Source organism: Hemibagrus wyckioides, linkage group LG26 (assembly GCF_019097595.1).
Source record: "Hemibagrus wyckioides isolate EC202008001 linkage group LG26, SWU_Hwy_1.0, whole genome shotgun sequence".
NCBI lineage: Eukaryota > Metazoa > Chordata > Actinopteri > Siluriformes > Bagridae > Hemibagrus > Hemibagrus wyckioides.
The window spans coordinates 8,542,749-8,565,319 of record NC_080735.1 but is presented as its reverse complement, the minus strand read 5'-3'; the positions used below and the strand labels follow the sequence as shown (position 1 = coordinate 8,565,319).

The window sequence follows — 22,571 nt, the reverse complement described above, 5'->3', positions numbered from 1 at the left end:
GTAAAGTATCAACAAAGTTCATTAACAGAAACAGTAACATATTATTATTATTATTATTATTATTATTAATATCTTGTTCTTCTAAGGATTTTATTTTTTTTATTTTTTTTCCAATCATCCGGGCAATTTTGGGGGTCTTACCATGGTCAAAAACTCATGAAAATCAGCAGACAGTTTGGAATCTGTGGCCCTTAGGACGTCACTGTGGCTCAGACCTGGGCGTGGCATACACCCATCACAGCGCCCCCTGGAAAATCTTGCTGCATAGCTGATACACACTTGCACATATCCATGTAAAACTTGGTTCACACTTACATCTCATTGAGCTGAACAACTTTCACATTACATGTCATTAAGTCTAATCCACAGGAAGTGAGTTATTTTGAGTTGTTTGCAAAACGCACCCAATGGAATTAGAAATTCTCCTCCTAGGGAATTGAAACAACCACCACCAAACCCAGGCTAATATGATCTCAGGACATTGATACAACTGCCACCAAACCCAGGCTAATATGATCTCAGGAAATTGATAATCCAGAATTGTGAAGGGATTTTTGATATCTCAAACGGTTCAGCCGTGAAGAGTCCTTAAACTTATGGTGAATAAAACGAAACAGGAAGTGGCTAATTACTTTGATGTACATTGAGTGATGTACATCAAACCTCAACTTTATGTTAAGAGAAGAAAGCTGATCACACGGACATGACTACTGTGAGTCTCAGTCATAGCGCCACAAACTGGCAGCAGGAAGTGTGTCACTTTTAGAAATCTAATGTTTTGTCCCTTTCTTTCGCGTGATTTGGTTGAAAATCAGTCAGAATAATAGCAGGACATCGCTGATGTGAAACTGTGAAGCAATTTGTGATATTGTGAATGATGTTGCTATTGTGAGGACATAATAGAAGAAAATTAATGTTCTTATATCTTAACAGTGGAAAATCCTAATGTTTCAAAACATTTTACATAGAAAGACCAACTGGTTGTGAGTAAGTTTGCTTAGTTTCATGATTTTGTGATGCTCAAATGGCTTACAACTAATTTTTGTTTTTGACTCCTGCAGTACTAGACTATGTCCACTAGAGGCTCTCTCACCATTATTTTTATTTTTATTAAATATGGCTTCATGTTCACAATTTATATATACAGAGTCAGCCAAAAAATGTATATACACTTCAGGAAAAAAAAATAGTACCATGTACTATTATTATTAATTATAATTATATTATTATAATATTAATTATATTATATTATTATCATAATATCATCATATATATCAATCTATATATGATGTGTATATATATATATATATATGTATATATATATATATATATACTGATATACACTATATTGCCAAAAGTATTCGCTCACCTGCCTTGACTCGCATATGAAATTAAGTGACATCCCATTCCTAATCCATAGGGTTCAATATGACGTCGGTCCACCCTTTGCAGCTATAACAGCTTCAACTCTTCTGGGAAGGCTGTCCACAAGGTTTAGGAGAGTGTTTATGGGAATTTTTGACCATTCTTCCAGAAGCGCATTTGTGAGGTCACACACTGATGTTGGACGAGAAGGCCTGGCTCTCAGTCTCTGCTCTAATTCATCCCAAAGGTGTTCTATCGGGTTGAGGTCAGGACTCTGTGCAGGCCAGTCAAGTTCATCCACACCAGACTCTGTCATCCATGTCTTTATGGACCTTGCTTTGTGCACTGGTGCACAGTCATGTTGGAAGAGGAAGGGGCCAGCTCCAAACTGTTCCCACAAAGTTGGGAGCATGGAATTGTCCAAAATGTCTTGGTATGCTGAAGCATTCAGAGTTCCTTTCACTGGAACTAAGGGGCCAAGCCCAGCTCCTGAAAAACAACCCCACACCATAATCCCCCCTCCACCAAACTTTACACTTGGCACAATGCAGTCAGACAAGTACCATTCTCCTGGCAACCGCCAAACCCAGACTCGTCCATCAGATTGCCAGATGGAGAAGCGCAATTCGTCACTCCAGAGAACGCGTCTCCACTGCTCTAGAGTCCAGTGGCGGCGTGCTTTACACCACTGCATCCGACGCTTTGCATTGCACTTGGTGATGTATGGCTTGGATGCAGCTGCTCGGCCATGGAAACCCATTCCATGAAGCTCTCTGCGCACTGTTCTTGAGCTAATCTGAAGGCCACATGAAGTTTGGAGGTCTGTAGCGATTGACTCTGCAGAAAGTTGGCGACCTCTTCGCACTATGTGCCTCAGCATCCGCTGACCCCGCTCCGTCAGTTTACGTGGCCTACCACTTCGTGGCTGAGTTGCTGTCGTTCCCAAACACTTCCACGTTCTTATAATACAGCTGACAGTTGACTGTGGAATATTTAGGAGCGAGGAAATTTCACGACTGGATTTGTTGCAAAGGTGGCATCCTATCACAGTTCCACGCTGGAATTCACTGAGCTCCTGAGAGCGACCCATTCTTTCACAAATGTTTGTAAAAACAGTCTGCATGCCTAGGTGCTTGATTTTATACACCTGTGGCCATGGAAGTGATTGGAACACCTGATTCTGTTTATTTGGATGGGTGAGCGAATACTTTTGGCAATATAGTGTATATATATATATATATATATATATATATATATATATATATATATATATATATATATAGTAATATACAGAAAACTCTATGTAACTCACAAAGAGTACACCCCTCTAATTTCAGTGAACATTTTAGTAACATTTTTATCTTCTCAAGGAACAATACTATGAAAATGAAACTTGGGTATATTTTAGAGTTGCCAATGTGCAGCTTGTATAGCAGTATAGATTTACTGTTCTCTGAAAATAACTCAACATACAGCCATTATTGTCAAAATAGCTGGCAACAAGTGAGTACACCATAAGTGATAAAAGCTGTATATCGTTTAACAGTGCAAAGTCACATATCCCATTTATCATGTTCATGTGTTTGTCAGCTTGATAAGACCATACAAATTTGTGTATCTTATAGAGCATTTAAAATCTGGTGATTTGAGTACAATTCACTCATACTGACCACTGGATGATCAACATGGCACCTCATGGCAAAGAACTCTCAGAGGATTTGAGAATTGTTACTCTCCACAAAGATGGGTTAGGCTACAAGATGATGGGCCAGGGTCATTACAGAGGGTTTTCCAAGACAGGTTCCACTCGGAACAGACCTCGCAAGGGCCAATCAAAGAAGTTGAGTCCTCGCGCTATGCGTCAGGTGCAGAAGCTGCCTTTGAAAAACAGACGCATGAGTGCTGCCAGCATTGCTTTAGAGGTTGCAGAAGTGGGTGGTTAGCTTGTCAGTGCTCAGACCATATGCCGCACACTGCAACAAGTTGGTATCCATGGCTGTCATCCCAGAAGGAAGGCTCTTCTGAAGCTGGCTCACAAGAAAGCCCACAAACAGTTTGCTGAAGACAATTTGTCCAAGAGCATGAATTACTGGAACCATGTCCTGTGGTCTGATGAGACTAAGATAAACTTGTCGGGGTCAGATGGTGTCCAGCATGTGTGGTGACGCCCTGGTGAGGAGTACCAAGAAAATTGTCTCTTGCCTACAGTTAAGCATGGTGACGGTAGCATCATGGTCTGGGGCTGCATGCATGCTGCTGGTACTGGGGGGCTGTGGTTCACTGAGGGAGACATGGATTCCAGCATTCTGAACCAGAACATGATGCCCTCCCTTCAAAAACTGGGCCAAACAATTGCAAAGCAATATTCCAACATGATAACGACCCCAAACACAAGATGAGCCAAGCTGAGATGAGAAAGCTGAAGGTGAAGGTAATGGAGTGGCCAAGTATGTCTCCAGACCTGAACCCTATTGAGCATCTGTGGGGCACCCTCACGCAGAAGGGGGAGAAGTGCCATGTGTCTAATATCCAGCAGCTCTGTGATATCATTATGGAGGAGTGGAAGAGGATCCCAGAAACAACATGTGCAGCTCTGGTGAATTCCATGGCCAGGAGGGTTAAGGCTGTGCTAGATAACAATGGTGCTCACACAAAATATTGACACTTTGGACACAGTTTTGAGATGTTCACTTAGGGTGTACTCATTTTCGTTGCCAGTTATTTAGACAATAAAGTCTTGATGTTGTTATCATTATTGTTTAAGGACAGTAAATCTGTACTGCTATACAAGCTGCACATTGACTACTCTAAAATATATCCAATTTTCATTTCTATAGTATTGTCCTTTGAGAACATATAATAAACTGATTGCTGAAATGCGAGGGGTGTACTCACTTTTGTGAGATACTGTAGATTAGAAGGAGAGTCATTGTCCCTTTGGACATCACTGGACATTGCTATGATTTGATTCATTACACCCAAACTGTCACTTTTGCCCTTATATAGTTTAGTGGGAGAGTCAGTTTTCTTTTTGCCATCAGTGAACTTTGTTTTTATCAGTTTCATTAGACCCAAATTGTCATTTTTGTCCTTTTGTATTTCCCAGTTTAATGCGTGTACCCACTGTGCCCACTGTGTCTGGTTTGCCTGGGTGGCGATGGCGCCGTTGCTTGGGCCCGATCATCGTTGCTTGCAACTATATTTCCCTCTTGAAATGCACAAGAAAAAAAACTGTAGGCCACAAGAAACAAGAAAACAAGGTATTCTGTGGTTGTATATATTATAACAAGTTTATTATATTAAAATGTCACTTGAATGACACCATTCAGAAACAGTTTTCAGATGTATCCAAAACCTGCTTTCTCAACTACCCTTACCTCCACTGTGTTGCAATGGTAATTACTGTTTTTAAGTTTTAAAGCATGTATATCCTGAGAGTGTTCATATTTCTGAAATTGTTTGATCCAGTCATTGTGAGGCTCTGTATTCACATACTTCAATTCAACATCCCAGAACAAGATAGACAACATTCAGTCAAAGCAGGAAGCCAAGGTGGAAATACAAATATGTTTAAAGAGTATGTGTTATACGCAAAGCAGATATGTTGCCTAAAGCATACTGGCATTAAGATTATTCATGATATTTAAGAAAAGATCTCACAAACGCTTATTGTATTAATATGATTTTGTATTACAATGCATTCTATCTCCAAATGTAGACTTTTGCCTATCTAATTTGATGCTGTACATAATTTTAGGCAAAACTCATCTACAAAATGTAAAATACAGAAAAATACAGATCCATTAGACATTTACCTTAAGACCTGGAAATTGTTCAAATTACAGATTTATCCCTTTCTTGACAGATCGTGGCGCAGCGCTTGGCTGATCAGGTGCCCATGCTGATCAGATACTTCATGCTAATGAAATCTGCTCAGATGCTGTGTAGTGAGATGTTGGGTTTAATGGACCGACGCCTTGCGTGAAGAATTGGAAGTCAGCAGACGTTGCATTGACATGCAGAACCGCGTGGACCGTCTTACTCTTGCTCAAGATAAACTCAGCAACTTTGTTTGAAGCTACAGGGCCACTGCTGATCAGGGTTTTACATCTTTTTAGCAGTTTTTTAGAAGCATCTGATTAAACCTATCAGCTAATTACCAATGCCTGAATGTGGTGGGTTAAAAAAGAGAAATGCTAAACTCTGTAGGTTTGTGACTTAGAAGTGAAACCACTGATCTACTGAAAAACTGACTGAAAAATCCACTGAAAAACTTGTGTAGAAATCCAGGGTATAGTCCTGGTGGTCAATTAAATACTAATTGTTGAAAATGACAAAGGAGATTCATTTGTGTGGTTATGTTGTTTTGTTAATATAAAGAATGTCAAATTATTCAAATTTATGTCTGTAATATTGTGTAATATAAACTAGTTAATGTTGTTTTTTAGATTCATCATTTCTTTTTAAATATATGATCATTTGTTCCTGACATTCTTATATAACCTAAAACAAAGACTAGAAAATCTCTTAATCAGAAAAAGATTTTCTCATCCTTAGCTAATTTACTTTTAGTTTCAGTTTCACTTGCACCCTCACAGTGGTGTGTGAATGCTATTGTGACTAAAGTGTTTGTCAGTGTTTTGCAGATTTCACTTCCATGTTAATCCTGCTGTTTTTGCTGAAAAAAAAGCTGATGTGATGTTGCAGGGAGAATCAACTGAGTCAGGACAAAAGAGGACACATCAGCATATAAAAAAACTACAGCTGGACCAGAACAAGATTATATATATATATTTATTTATTAATACAGTTTTCAAAATCACATACATTTAAACACATAACATCATAGTGGCACATGACATTACTACTTTTGACTATTGTCGTTGTCACCTCAGTAACAGCTTAGACCAAGAAGCTTTAATGAAACAATATATATATACACTGTAAAACGTCTACACACCCCTCTTAAAATGGCAGATTTTTGTGATGTAAAACAATAAGACCAAGATGATTCATGTTTTTTTATACCCTTATTGTGAAATTACAACATAGAAAATAGAAAAAGGAAAAACTTAACCAAGTTTAAAAAAAAAAAAAAACCTATAAAAACCTATATACCCTAGTCACCTATTAATTTAATTATACCAGCAATGCTTCAGGTCACCCCACAGATTCTTAGTTGGATTCCAGTCTGGGCTCTGGTCGAGTTACTCAAAAAACATTAATCCACTTTTAGTTAAGTCTTTATTTTGTTTTGGATGTATGCTTTTGGTCATTGCTGTGGTGAATTTCTCATCTTCTTTTTCATTTGCTTCATCTTAGTATCAGACACCTGAAGGTTGCAGTATAATCAGTTATTATTTGCAGAGATTCATGATTCCCTCCACCTTGATTAAAGCCCCAGCTCAAGTGGCCCAAAAGCATAATGGAGCATAAAACATAATGCCACACACATTTTTTAATTGAAAATACATTTTAGAATTATGGAATTATTGTACCTTTTGTATTTGATTTCAGCTGACTATAACACATTTTGCCACAAGATTTTGTAGAGTATTTTGTGAGAAATGGCTGCTATCTAGCCACCTAAGCCATAGCGCATGCCATACCTATGCTCGGCTCTGTGTCCTTGCCTGGTTGAGGATGTTGCCTCCTCACTTGGCTGTCGTTGTTTCTCCCCCCTTTCGCCACACCATGTACACCACTCCTCTCTCAGACTTTGCTGTGTTCATCGCGCCCTTCCCTGGCCTCACTGTGTTCCCACTCCACCCAGGTTTCCAGACCCTGTTAAGTTTGGGCACTTCAGACCTTTAGGGGATAGCTATGTCAAGGCCACCTTGGGCGAATTCTCCCCAGACCACCAGAGGACACACACAGGGTCTGAACATCTTTTCTTGTTGGTTCCATTTCCCCCCCTTTATTATGCTCACCTGTTTTGTGTTGTTTTATTAGTCACCTTATTCAAGTTTGTGTATTTGTTTCACTGATTCTGTGTCTAGCTTCTGTTGATGTCACTATGTGTTTGTTGGATCACCACCATAGCCATTATGGATTAAATGTTCCTTTTTAAGGTGATTACACTTAGTAAACAACTGCAGGTGAGCAGGTATAGACATATATACACATCAAGCATGATCAGTTCTTTCTTAAAATATATATTCAATTCTCTTTTTTTGGGGTTTAAAAAACGCCATACATCTGATAGGCCATATTCAGAAAAGAAACTATTTAGGTAAATAGAGGATTTGCCTAGGACACATTGCTTAGACGACAAGCGGTCCAACACTGGGTCAGGACAGCAATTAAAGTCTCCTCCGAGTACAAGAGAGTGCGAATTTAAATCAGGAAAAACAGAAAGTGTGTGTTTACAGAAACTGACATCATCTACATTAGGGGCATAAAGATTAGCTAAAGTTATATTCTCATTGCATATAGTTCCTGAAACAATTACATAGCGACCATTCTTATCTGAGGTAATATTTGGTGCAAACGGTACATTCTTATCAATCGAGATAGCTACACCTCTTGTCTTTGCCTGAAATGAGGAGTGAAAGATTGCAAGTCCCACCCACGGTTGAGGTGAGAATGGTCTACACTACGTAAATGAGTTTCCTGCAAAAAGACAACCAAGACAAAAATCTTAAATCTCTACCCATTGAGATAAACATCAGACAATTGTGATTGAAGATCGGAAATACAAAAAGTTACAAAAATGAAACCAAAAAACAACAAAAGAACACCAAAAACAGAATATACAATGGTAGCATAGGGCCACCCCGTAAAAATCCCCAACCCTCCCACCAAATCAACCCGCCCCTTAGAAATCACCACAGCAACCAAACCCCAAAAACAACAACTAAATATATTACCCCAGGGACGATTCTAGGATTTTCATTTAAGGGGGGCTCAGCCCCCAATAAGGCTATAATGGTAAAAAAAATGTATTAATCAATTAATTAAAATAAATGTTTGACTAACAGGGTATGATGGTAAACTTATTGCAGCATTCCACTGTATTGCACAGATGTGTATTACATTTGAGAACTGAACAAGCCAAAGATCTTCCTGATCACACACACACACACACACACTTGTCCTCTGATCCTCGCTCTGTGACCCTGCGGTCTGCGGATTGAAGAACGCACTGAAAGACGGGGAAGAGCCGAAGTCTGTCGACGTTTTCATATGAAATTTGAAGGGGACTGAGGAGATCACCAATTTGTGTACAGTTTATGGAGAATCGCAGAATTTTTAGGGGGGCTGAGTAGGAATGTTAGGGGGGATAAAGTCCCCCTAAAAATGGCCTTGCCACGCCCATGTATTACCCACTTCCTTATTTCTCCTTACCTTATATACTCTCAGTCCCATAAGATAAGATATATCCTCGGTATGAAATATGAAACACCCAGTAGTAGGTTTAACGTATGAGCAGAACTATGGTATAACAATCCGTAATTCACTGTAAGCCTTTTAGCTATCAAATAATCATAGGGAAAACCATAATAGATGAGAGTGTAGAAAGAAACAAGAACCTTCCCTGAGAGTAACAAAGATTGTAATCAACATTAATTATAGCTTCGAGAGCAGAAATACATACGATAAAAAACGTGTAACATATCATGCTCAACGGGAGAGATCAGATCAAATGCAACACCAAGTCAATAAAAGTGTCCGCTTGACTCAAAACCATGGGCGTGGCAAGGCCATTTTTAGGGGGACTTTATCCCCCCTAACATTCCTACTCAGCCCCCCTAAAAATTCTGCGATTCTCCATAAACTGTACACAAATTGGTGATCTCCTCAGTCCCCTTTAAATTTCATATGAAAACGTCGACAGACTTCGGCTCTTCCCCGTCTTTCAGTGCGTTCTTCAATCCGCAGACCGCAGGGTCGCAGAGCGAGGATCAGAGGACAAGTGTGTGTGTGTGTGTGTGTGTGTGTGTGTGATCAGGAAGACTTGTTGCTTGTTCAGTACTCAATTGGTATACACATCTATGCAATATAGTGGAATGCTGCAATAAGTTTACCATCCTACCCTGTTAGTCAAACCTTTATTTTATTTTATTTTATATTTATTTATGTATTTATTTATTTATTATAATTATATCCTCATTAGGGGCTGAGCCCCCCCTTAAATGAAAATACTAGAATCGCCACTGCTCAAAACTATACAAGTGAAAATTAAACAGACCTTGAAACTTCAGAGGGCCAATAAGTGTTAGACCGATAATTTGCAACTAGTCATCTCGTAATATAAACAGTATGAAAAAGGGAGAAAAAAAAGTACACATCTTGTGGAAATCCACCGGTCACATCTACCAAGCGGCCACCATTACCTACTAAGAGTCTTTATGATGAGCTGTTAGGAAAGTCTTAGCCTCATCCACCGATGCAAGCATCTTCTGTTCACCTTCCTTGGTCGTAATCCTCAATCTTGCGGGGAAAAGAGATGGCTTAAATCCCAGAGTGTAAAGCTCCACCATTACCGCACGATATTGACCGCGCTGCTCCAGGACCTCTGAACTGTAGTCATCATAAACAGCAATCGGCTTGCCTCGATACTGCAACGATCCTCTTTTCTTGCGTGCCTCTCGCATCTCCTTAATCTGGTACCGATTAAAACGAACTTTAACCGCTCTCGGCTTCCCTCCATGCATCGGCTTCACAACAAGAGCTGGGTGCGCCCTGTCGAGTTCCGCAGGAGGCGTTAGAACCTCTTCGCCCATAATTTCCAATAGCATCTCCGGAAAGAACGCAGTGGGGCGAGGACCCTCGACGGACTCCGGTAAACCAATAATCCTAATATTGTTGCGCCGACTTCGGCTCTCCAAATCAGTCGTTTTGACCTTGAGCTTAGCATATTTCTCAGTTAGCTCGGCACATACCGCTTCCAGCGATTAAATTCGCTCGCTGACGAGGTTTGCATTAGATTCCAGGGATGTTATTCGCGGACCATGGTCCGATACCGCAGCTTGGACAAGATCAAGTTTGGTCTCTAAAGATGTTAAGGCTATTGGATGTAATGTCAAATCTTATCCAAACACACATTATGGTGTGCAAAAATACTTTTTCCTATTTTGTAGTTTTAGTGAAAGTCAAAACAGGGCAAACCCACACATCTATTTTTACCTATTTTGTAGTTTTAGTGAAAGTCAAAACAGGGCAAACCCACACATTTAGTTGTTTTACATTTGGTTTTATTACATTACATTTGTTACACAATTTTTTTTACAGTTCTTCATCCACATCCGGAGTAGAGGTTGTGGCATATTGGTTCTCTCTCTCTCTCTCTCTCTCTCTCTGTGTGTGTGTGTGTGTGTGTATAACAGCCCCCCCCCACACACACACACACACACACACACAGTTTACTTTCAGTTTATTCACATCCCTTGTGAAATCAAGTTGCTGTACTCAGTCAGGTAAGCAAAATATCTTAATTTCTATGATGTGAGAGTAAATTAAATATTTCTTCTTGTAAAAAAAAATTGAAATTTGTTTCCTAGATGATGGAGAGTGAACAAAATATTGCCTATGATGGTCAGAACAGGTTAGTTAAAATGTAATGTGATCAGACAGTCATCAGCTTGTGTGAATTTCATAATTAAAACTTAATGCATTTTAATTATTCACAGTAAGCCAATGGAAGGGGTTTTCCACAGCCATTTAGAGGAGAAAGTTCGTCCTTATATCGATCTGATTGACTCTTTTAGGCTGATTGGTATTGATGAAGATTTGGCTTTGCCAACTATAGCTGTAATTGGAGATCAGAGTTCTGGAAAAAGCTCTGTGTTAGAAGCACTATCTGGGGTGGCACTGCCCAGAGGGAGTGGTGAGTGATTTCTTATTTCTCTTACAGAGAAATAAATATAACACATTGCACATATTACCACTTTTATGTTAGAATTTGACTATAAAAAATTCTAGCAATTCAATTCACATTTCACTTCTTTTTACACACACACACACACACACAGTAAGTCATGTTTCTCTGTTTGATATTAATAGAAGCAGGAAAAAGCTGATGTTTAATGTGCTTTTTCAACTTTAGGTATTGTGACAAGATGTCCACTGGAGCTAAAGCTGAGGAAGATAAAATGTGGTGTTCAATGGCGAGCCGTAATATCTTACAAAGAAGAGTTCACTGAGTTTAATGACCCATCACTGGTTGAGGGTTATGTTGAGAAAGGTTAGTAACATTTGTGAAAAAAAATAACTAAACAGATAAAGACAAATATATAAAATTCCTTTCTTATGGTTCTGAAAATGGTAACCTTGCTGTCAGGTTCTTGCTTTCAGGTTCTGCTTTAGAATTAGGTTTCTGCCATTAGATAAGGGTTTTTACCCTAAATTTATTATGTATATAATTTTGTATAATCTTCTATTTAAGTATTTAACAGTCATAATAATGCCTTGTAACACTTAAGGAAGATATGTTAATTTTTTTATAATGCTAATTCCATCTCTGTAACAGCCCAGAATGAGCTGGCTGGAGAAGGAGTAGGAATTTGTGATGAACTCATCACTCTGGAGATCATGGCTCCTGATGTATGTGACCTCACACTGATCGATCTCCCTGGGATTGTCAGAGTTCCTGTAAAAGGTCAACCTGAAGACATTGGACATCAAGTCAGTGTAAACTGTAACTTGATCTTTTTGCTAACCAGATTACAGCCTTTTATTTGAATTGTAATATTGCTTGTCTTGTTTTGGTCTAGATTAAGAATCTCACTGGGAAATATATAGAGAAGGATCAAACTATAAATTTGGTCGTAGTACCATGTAATGTTGACATAGCAACAACAGAAGCTCTGAAAATGACCCAGGAAGTGGATCCTGAAGGAAAAAGGACTCTGGGTAAAGTATCAATAAAGTTAATTAACAAAAACAGTAACATATTATTATTATTATTATTATTATTATTATTATTATTATATTTTTTATTCTTACAGCTATTCTTACAAAGCCAGACCTTATAGACAAGGGAACAGAAAAGAACATCATGGATATAGTCCGAAATCAGGTCATTCCCTTAAGTAAAGGCTATATCATTGTTAAGTGCCGTAGCCAAAAGCAAATTGATGATAAGATCTCTCTGACTGAGGCCACTCGAGTAGAGAGGGAATTCTTCAGACGTCATGATTTTTTCAGGTATGAAGAATACAATTGTTATTTCTTACATATGACCCTCTGGTGATAACTGGTAATTTACTGTAATTGTCTTATTGCCAGCTGCTTTTTGTATGAGGAGAAAGCAAGTATTCAGTGCCTTGCCACCAAACTGACTCAAAACCTGGTTGATCACATCAAAGTATGTTTCCACTCTATTTACTCTTTATACTATTATTTATTATTATTTTTGTAAACGAAAATGGATTATACATGTACGACTATACTGGGTGAGAAATAAGGAGATAAAAGGCAGTCTTGGGACAACTCAAATGGATTCTTTATTTTCCTTCATTTTTACATTCCCTTTTCTTACACATGGCTCTCTGCTGCTCAGCTCTGTCTCTCTCTGTCTTTCTATCTTCTCTATCACTGGGGTCTGAATGCACATTAGCATACATTAGTAAACTCGGTCTGATATGACACAGCTGAGAATCATCACTGCTGGTTTGAAGCGGTCCTCAGCTGGAATTGGACCATGTCCGTGCTGCCACATACCACCACCCTTCTAGGCAGAAGAGGTTATCTGTCATCACCATCTGTGCCCACAGTCTGTAGACCACCTCAAATTTAAATGGCCAGATACCTACAAGTGGTCCACATGTTGGCATCCTTTAAACGGTGTAGACACTGGAGTAGGCCTTGACTGGAACAGAGGGTTAAAGGGCACTCCAGCAGGTAGTATTGGAGGGTGAGGACAACCCACTTGATGTTAAGATACTCTTTCTTGATCTATAAAAGCCCAATTGCACGGCTCTATCTACTAGAATAGATCTGACATCCCCTTTTTAGTGAGTTCAGTCAGCAGTGGCTTCTATAATAGCCAGCCATTCCCAGGAACTGCATCACCCCCTTTCTGGTCTTGGGCAGGCCCACTGCTGTCTTTTAAATTTGGGAGCGCATCTGCCCATGGCCCAAGCAGAATGCCAGATACTTACACATGCCCAATTGCACACCTGGGTTCCTCTCAACCACAATTTTTGTGTGCAGGTAACTGGTATGGGACACAACCATGACTCAAGACTCATGACCCATGTAGAGGTTAAAACATGCCACGAAAATTCTCATTGCATCCTGGCAACTTGTGCTCTCTTGATGGTGACAGGTGGTCTTCACAGGTGACCAGGGTCAATTGGGCTGCACATTTTGGACTTACACCTGGTCCCAGTTCCTCTCTTTCAGGAACTAACTTCAACAGGAACCGTACTTCTCCATGGTTTTAAAAGATTAAGATTATATTTTTGATATGCTCCATCCATTTGACTGACCTCATAACTTCTGTTGGAAGAAGCAAACTGGGGAACAAAACTCACGTCAACAGGTAGACGTGATGATGGTGCTCTTCAGGCTTGGGGACAAATTTATTTTCCCTTTTCTTTTATTTTGCTTTTCAGCAACAACATTCAGTTAGATACACATGAACACATGACACTGCATGACTCTGTGGTCTGAGCTTAAAAAGAATTTAGTGGAAAATGGAGAATGGAAAATTCCAAATGGAAGACTTGGAAGCAAGAAAACTTCAATGGACATATTTGTCAGTGGTTGTGTGACAAAATTTTTGTTCAATAATTGTAGTGTAACGTCTGGGACCCCCGCCCTATGCGGGGCTCGAACCCAGACGCCCGTGGTGTGTGCGCGCACGCCAGCACACAGTGTAATGAGACCCATGTGCAGGATTCAGCGAAGCACGCGACATAGGGAAACAAACGTAACACTAGACATGGCGTGGTTAACAAAACAAAACAAAACAAAAACAAAACAAAACCTAGACCTTAGCTTGGACATGGAACTTAAACAAAACCCCAACAGAAACCACGGTACAGATAACAATCATGGACAAGGACACAAATACAAGGATCCCTATTTATAGGGGTAGACATTAGGGCTAATGGGATACAGGTGGCACAATCAGGATAGGAACAATAGGAAGGGCGAAACAAAAGACACAAAGAAGCAGGCTTCCAAGGTTCACCTGCCAGCGCCCTCTCTGGGCCTGGCAGGGAACTGTCCAGCTGTTCCTGACATGTAGGGTTTATGATCTAATTTTGCTGTTTTTATTGTTGTTTCCTTTGTTTGTTTGTTTTTATTTCATTTTCAGAAATCCTTACCACTGATCTCAGAAGAGATCAAGAAGCAGCTGTGGAGTTTAAGAAAAGATCTGAGTCAGTGTGAATCCAGCCCACCACTGGATCCACAGAAGAGGAAGATCTTTTTTATTAATGTTTGTAATATTCTGTTTTATTTTAATCCAGAGCCCTTTTCTAGCCTGCAAAAATCATATTCATGTTCATCTTTTCTTTCAGACCTTGATGAAATTTAATGATAAGATCAGCTGCTTGGCATCTGGGGATGTGGTCAATGATGATAACTTGTTTGTAATTCTTCGGTCTGAATTCAAAAAGTGGAAAGACCATCTTGACAGCACAAAGGCATCATGTGAGTACACAGTTCATATGCAGAATCCATGCCAAATCATTTTAGTAATTTTCATTAGCCAAAATATATTTTCTTTAGAAGCACACTCCATGCAGAGAACAATTGGGTAGAACAGGGGTGTCAAATCTTATCCACAAAGGGCCAGTGTGGGTGCAGGTTTCATATCATCAAGCAGGAATGACACCTGATTCCACCTGTTTAATCAGTTGATCTTAACTTTCAATATCTTTACATTTATAGCATTTGGCAGGCGGCCTTATCCAGAGTGACGTAGAAAAGTGCTTTAAAGTCTATATCAATGAATACATCAAGACTGGTTCACTAGCTCACAGACTTAGCCTAAATACTGTTTGGAAGAATTATAGCTTTTTTTTATGAATACATAAAACAAACAGGGAAAATAAGTTTTTCAGGAAGAGGAAGGTCATCACTCATAGTTTAAAGACGGCCAGTGACTCAGCTGATCTAGATGGAAAGTTCATTCCATCACCTCAGTGCCAGAACAGAAAAGAGTCTTGATGTATACCTACACTGTACCATAAGAGATAGTGAGACCAGTTGAACAGTGCTAGCAGTGGTGTAAAGTAACAAAGTAAAATTACTTCGTTACAGTACTTAAGTATTTTTGAGAGTTTTTGTACTTTACTTGAGTTTTTATATTTCTGTCAACTTTTACTTTTACTTCACTACTTTTTTGAAACAAATTCTATACTTTTACTCCGATACATTTTCTGTTCGGCATTTTCGTTACTTACTACGAAAAAAAACCTGCATCCAAATTTGCGGTAAAGGAAGTTTGTGGTTAATGATGACTTTGTCCACAGGAAAATGCAAAACTCCCTGTTAAGTTCTGTCAGGAGCATGCCAAGCCAATCAGAAGCCCTGTTAAGTGCTGTCAGTAGCATGCCTAGCCAATCAGAAGCCTGGACAAAACTTTTTTACCGGTTCCGGTAGTTTAACAACAATGGCGCGTCGCAGGAAAGCAATGCCCTTTCATTGTAGAATGTAGAAGTCCAATCGTGTCTCGTCCAAAACCACCATCGCTGTGTGCCTGGTCTGTGTTATGGGAGTTTTGTATGCAGCAGCAGTGAGCTCCGTATTACATTCTGGCCCCTCTGAACGTAATGTGTGAGTAACTGTGAGTGTATGTGCACGCATGTAAAAAGTCCAGTAAACAACATTAACACAGTCAGTAGTTCACGTAAGTCTGCTATTGCACAAAATATCTTCATAAACAAACCTCAGAAAATCAAGGAGACCGGCACACAGACAATGAGGTCAGTTCATCAAAATCTCCGTTTCCCCTGTCCACACAACACCACTGAAAACGGAGTTTTGGAAAATCTTCACTTTGGAAGGAGTTTTCCAAAAGCTCCGTTTTCAGCAAACTCAAACTGCATTAGCATGTGGACGAAAGGTCAAAACACAGAAAAATCTCCCTTCTAAAAAATAACCGGCTACGTGTGGACATGGCCTTAGTTACAAGTGCACATGTATGGAAATACTGATACTGTACAGTTCATTACAATACAGTTCTAAAGCCCTCTTCTTTCTTTCACACAAGTCTTATTTTTTGGTGGTGCACTTATTGAGTTTAAGTTTAAGAAAGACAGCAATACAGAATAAAATTCATAATTCTCCAAATTATTAGTCTTGCTTTTTTATTAATTTACTTCTACTTTTATTTTCCATACTTGAGTACATTCATGAAAATACTACTTTTGATACTTAAGTACAGTTTATTTCAGATACTTTAAGACTTTTACTCAAGTAGAATTATAATGGGTGACTTTAACTTTTACTTGAGTCATTTTCTAACAAAATACCTGTACTTTTACTCAAGTATGGCTTTTGGGTACTTTATACAACACTGAGTGCTAGTAGATTGGAGGGAGTGTGGTGCAGTGTGAGTGATAATAGCTCTGAGGTAAGAGGAAGCTGGTCCATTTTTGGCTTTGTAGGCAAGCATCAGTGATTTAAATTTGATGCATGCAGCTACCAGAAGCCAGTGGAGGGAGTGCAGCAGTGGGGTGGTGTGTGAAAACAGGTAGGTTGAAAAGAAGTCACTCAGCTTCATTTCGGTGTCAGGAAACGTGGATTTAGGACCCAAGTGCGAGACATGACATGAGCTTGGTAAAGAGTCTTTAATATAGTGAAGATAAACAGAGACAGGAGTGCAGCCCAAAAACATTCACTCAATGTACTCCAGGACAAAATCAGCAACAATGGTGAAGCAATACAAGAACAAAATGTCATAAAACACAGTGAAGTCCAAGCCAACAATTACCAGGGAAGAGAAACAAAATGAGAGCCACAATGTTGCAAACCCAGCAGTGCGTGCCGCAATGAAAGAACAATGGCTTAAGACAGGCTTAAGTCTGGAGACGTGGAAAGTATGATGAATGCGCAAGACCCTGGGTAGCTTGAGCCGTACAGCCACAGGGTTGAGCACATTGGAAATGGGGAACGGACCAACGAAACATGGTGCAAGCTTCCTGCAGGTGACTTTCACAGGCAGGTCTCTAGTCGACAGTCAGACCCACTGGCCAACCTGGTAAGGAGGTGCTGAGGTTATTAGGCTAAGTTCACACTCGCTGATGGCATAGTTCTGCTTGGAGGGGCTGAGGCATCATGAGTAGAAAGCGCAGGGGTGAAGCTTGTTGTCCTCGCGGCTTCTCTGAGACAGGACGGCTCCCATGCCCAGGTCAAAAGCATCCACCTCCACAATAATCTGGTGAGTGGGATCCGGCAGGGTCAGGATGGGGGCAGAGGTGAACAGTTCCTTGAGTTTGGTAAAGACCTGCTTGGCTTCAGGGGTCCAGACGAATGTTCGCAAGGTGGACGTTAGCCGGTGTAGGGGTGCAGTGACAGCGCTGTAGCCTCAGATGAACTTCAGGTAGAAGTTGGCTTAACCCAGGAACTGTTGGAGCTGCTTACGGGTCTCTGGCCGTGGCAAGCCCCTCACTTTTTCCGCTCAGGGTCCATCTGTATGCTACCGGCCGAGAGTTTGGACCCCAGGAAGGTGGTTCTGGAGATATGGAACTCGCACTTCTTGGCCTTCACATACAGACAGTTCTGGAGAAAGGGCTGGAGCACGGAACAGACATGACAGACATGTTCCTCCAGGGAGCGGGAAAAGATGAGTATGTCATCCAGGTACACAAAGACATTGATGAGTACCTGGAATACCTCTGGCGCATTGGTGAGTCCAAACGGCATAACCAGTTATTCGTAGTGTCCTGTGGGGGAGTTGAAAGCAGTCTTCCACTCATCTCCTTCTCTGATGCGGAAAAAGTGGTAGTCTTGTCCTCTTCACGACAAAGAAGAACCTGGCCCCGGCTGTGGATGAGTATGGACGGAGGATACCAGCAGTGAGGGACTTGCAGATTTCCATTTCGGGTGCCATCAGGTGGTAAAGGCGGCCTCGTGGGGGTATGGTACCAGGCAGGAGGCCTCTCCACAGTATAGACAAAGTCCATTAGGTTGGCGTCTCAGCAGGGGGCAGGTGACAACGGCCGATCTCCATGGGCTGGGAGAATGGAGAATGTGTCGAATAGGGCCATGGCATTCCACTCACTCTCGATTACAGCTGTACAGAACTCTACTGTGAACTCTGCGACTGAGTGGCTGCCCTGGCTCATCTCGAACAACATCCGCACAGCATCTTGCTGGGGTACAGTGGTGTTGAAAACCTTGCGCAGATCTCTGGGGCTCCAACTCAGCGGTTTCCCACAGCCTAGCCTTGCCAGAAAGCAGAGAGGTGACATAGGCTATGCTCAGAGGGATATGAAAAAGGCTGTGTGTTTATATAGTGCCAGGGCGCACAAAGAGTGGTGAACCCGTATGTGCTCCATCCGTGATGACCACCAGCCTGGAAATGAGCCCCGTGCTGTCGCGAACCCGGAAGTGCGTGCCACGCACGAGTTGACATTTGGATCATTTGCAGAGGATTAATTGCATTCGGAGGTAGACCTGCCAGCAGAGAGTTGCAGTAGTAAAATCCTGACCTGGGGATGAATGACCAGAATAGACTGGTGTGGCTTCTGTTTGATTGTAATGAAAACCTGCACCCACACTGGCCCTTTCCGATAAGATTGGAGACCCCAAATTTCAGCTAGTAATTAGTGCAGAGCAGATTAAATTAGCCTTGTAGAAACTCTAATTATAATGATGCCTATTTATGGGAACTGATGGGAAAGATGATTTGTGTTCAAATTATATACCGAATACAGTCTACAAAACGGTCCAGGAAGTGGTGGCTGAATATGACCTGAAGCACAGAGGACGAGAGTTGCCTGGCTTTTCTGAATACAAGGTGTTTGAGATGGTGGTACAGAAGCTTGTGATCCAGCTAACAGGACCAGCCATTGACACACTCAAGGTCAGCAAAGGTAGGCTTCCACCAGTTAACCTTCACAACATCCATTCATCAACTTTCAATAAGTTTAGTAGACCAGTAACAAGTTAACTCAGTTCATTTATCAGCATCTGAAAGGTGCATGGAACAAACCACAACCAAGAAAATTAACTGACAGCTCACTACCAAGAACAGTCATATTTCCATATTAGAGTTATATCATTGAGATGGTTAAACACAAAGATACAAAGCAGAGCTTCTGATACTATTATACCACAAGCCTCTCTTTTTTTTCCTCTGTTGATGTGAACAAGAAAAAATGATGGGATTTTAAACCCCACAAGAAACCAAAGCATTCATGTATGAATAATGTATGAACTTGTAATAATGTATGAACTTGTTTGTTTCAGACACCATTCAGAAACAGTTTTTAGATGTGTCCAAAACCTGCTTTCTCAACTACCCTTTCCTCCAATCTGTTGCAATGGTAAATAATTTTAAGTTCATTTTTAAGTTTTAAAGCATTTGTGTCCTAAATGTAGGAAATGTTTTGGAAATAGTTAAATCCAGTCATTGTATAATTACATCAATTCAACATCCCAGAACAAGATAGAAAACATTCAGTCAAAGCAGGAAGCCAAGGTGGAGGAGAGGATCAGGGAGCAGTTTGAGATGGAGCAACTGGTCTACACTCAAGATGGCATCTTCTTCAAAACCTTGAATGATATTCACGCTATTGATGGACAGAAAGCTTCAGAAGACAATTTTGCTGGGTTTGACAGCAGAACCAAATATCCTGAAATGTTGCAGGCTTATTACGAGGTAGATTTTAGTAGTCAATTGGTTAATAAAGTACATTTTAGTTTGCCTTAATTCAAAATAATAATAATAATAATAATAATTATTATTATCATTATTATTATTATTATTATTATTATTATTATTATTCAAACAGTAGAGAATGTGTTATATGCAAATCAAATCAAATTAAATGTTGTCTAATATATTACGGTATTATTTTCAATTATTTTAAGAAAACTTTTTACAAATACTTATTGTATTAATAAAACGTTTAAATAATTATTTAATTTAATGCTGTACATAATTTGGGGGCGAAATTGATCTACTATACTAGAGCTACTAAATGTAAAATATAGAGAAAAATACACATGCATTAAACATTTACCTTAAAACCTGGAAATTGTTAAATTACAGATTTATCCTTTTCTTGACAGATCGTAGCACAGCGCTTGGCTGATCAGGTGCCCATGCTGATCAGATATTTCATGCTGAAGAAATCTGCTCAGCTGCTGTGCAGTGAGATGTTGGGTTTAATGGACGGTGCCAACGTGGCCGAGGCTTTGTGTGAAAAGTCGGATATCAGCAGACGCCGCATTGACATGCAGACCCGCGTGGAGCGTCTTACTCTTGCTCAAGATAAACTCAGCAACTTTCTCTGAAGCTACAAGGTTACTGCAGATCAGGGTTTTACATCTTTTTAGAAGTTTACCACCTGATTCAACCTATCCGCTAATTACCAATGCCTAAATGTGATGTGTTAAAAAAGGGAACATACTAAACTCTATAGGTTTCCCTTTATTATTTATATGTAATTTCATAATTGCTTCTAATGTCTTTAACGTCTATTGTCTATTAATATAATGTCTATTAATATATATATATTATATTATATATATATAATATATAATGTCTTAATGTCTATTAATATATTTAACATGCACTGTTTAATGTACTGACAAGCAATTAACATGAACTAAAATATACTTTAATGTTAGGTAACAATACACTTAAGTGTGAATCAAATGTAATGTTTTTGACTAACTACATGCATATTATATGTAATTGATTTGCAGTGCATTACAGATTAGGTTCATATTAAATGCAAGTAGCTGAACTTTTGTGGGCTTTTTTTAACCACTTATGAGGGACTTTAATACATCATATGTACTTTCATAATGGCTTCTAGTGTCTTTAAAATACATTAAAAGCAATTAGCATGAACTAAAATATACTTTAATATCAGTTAACAATACACTTGGGTGTGAATTGAATGTAATGTTAGACCACCTAAATGCATAATATTTGTAGCTGATTTCAAAAACATCACAGGTTAAATTTATATTAAATGCAATTAGTTCAACTTGAGTTTGAGTGATTTTTTTAGACCCACTACATCTCTTTATTTTAACTTCTATTGTATGTGAAATATGGTTATTTCAATTCAATGCACTGCAAACAAAAACCACAATGCTTACACTGACAATAAAACAAATTTTGGTAGAAAGTATGAATCCAACAATTTTACTGTAAAAGTAACATTAAGGACTGTGAAAATGAGATTTGTCAAAAATAAATAAATTAATTAATTAATTAATTATTAAATAACGTAGTAAACAAACAGATAAACAAAAGCTTAGAATTAGTTATTGTAAAATTAGTAGTATAAAAGTAGTATATCAAACTTGCACGAATAAATCCATTAGAAATAAAAAAAAATGAAAAAAAGTGAACTTGCAGCATGAATTGTACATTTTAACATCAGACAGAACTACTAACATTACAAGTAACAAAAAGAACTGCATGAACTTTAAATGAACTACCCCTTTGGTAGGTCTCTTCAGTCTGTTATACAAAGGTTAATTAATTCTCATCATCACCTTTAACCACACCACTTTCCTGATGTTTTTTTAGCATAGCTGTCATTGTTACACTTCTGCCTAAGCAGAGCCCTGACTTGGGATGGAGTTGTCCCTTGAAAATGAGCAATCACAGTATCTGTGAACACAAAAAATATATTTTATTTTATGATAATCACTGTTATCTGATTTAATAAGCTCCACTGGTTCATCTAAGGCATACATTTGTAAATTAAAGAGACATGGAAGCAATATATGCAATATTTCAATTCAGAGCACATAAGTTGTCCAAATAAATGTGTAATGTTCTGCGTTTAGTTCAACAGCAATAGATGAGTTACCATCTACACAATTTTTATGCAGATTGTTGATATAGCTTCATGAAATTCTGGATGAAAACAGGTACAAAATCAAATATAAAAAGTGCATACTAGTTCTGCACATAAAATGTGTTGGAAAGGCATTTCCCTGAAAGCTAAAAATAAATGTGAAATTAAGGACTGAATAGTGAATGAATGAATGAATGAATGAATGAATAGTGATAATGATTGTTGTGATAGTGATACTGATGTTATCAGTGCATATAT

The 22,571-nt window shown here is 39.2% G+C and overlaps 1 protein-coding gene across 2 annotated transcripts; it reads left to right on the top strand.

Moving 5' to 3' along the window:
• Positions 1-10,021: 10,021 nt before the first annotated feature.
• LOC131346642 (interferon-induced GTP-binding protein Mx2-like) lies at positions 10,022-21,242 on the top strand. Of its 2 annotated transcripts, none has more exons than XM_058380180.1 (14): positions 10,022-10,150; positions 10,869-10,912; positions 10,998-11,194; positions 11,414-11,551; positions 11,837-11,991; positions 12,081-12,219; positions 12,315-12,513; positions 12,595-12,673; positions 14,633-14,755; positions 14,838-14,970; positions 19,203-19,361; positions 19,738-19,814; positions 19,931-20,149; positions 20,563-21,242. In XM_058380180.1, the coding sequence occupies exons 2-14, from the start codon at positions 10,869-10,871 to the stop codon at positions 20,785-20,787; spliced, it is 1,887 nt and encodes a 628-aa protein (XP_058236163.1). In that variant the 5' UTR covers positions 10,022-10,150; the 3' UTR covers positions 20,788-21,242. The 2 variants fall into 2 exon arrangements, with proteins under 2 accessions (XP_058236163.1, XP_058236162.1); XM_058380179.1 differs by lacking the exon at positions 10,022-10,150 and adding an exon at positions 10,684-10,784.
• The last annotated feature ends 1,329 nt before the right edge of the window (positions 21,243-22,571 follow it).

What these genes read in the sequence shown, in the direction of transcription:
- LOC131346642 (XM_058380180.1), top strand. Translation starts at nt 10,869, where the DNA reads ATGATGGAGAGTGAACAAAATATTGCCTATGATGGTCAGAACAG. An exon ending in TGAAGGAAAAAGGACTCTGG is followed by an intron (nt 12,220 to 12,314) that starts GTAAAGTATCAA and finishes TTATTCTTACAG; the next exon opens with CTATTCTTACAAAGCCAGAC. An exon ending in AGACGTCATGATTTTTTCAG is followed by an intron (nt 12,514 to 12,594) that starts GTATGAAGAATA and finishes TCTTATTGCCAG; the next exon opens with CTGCTTTTTGTATGAGGAGA.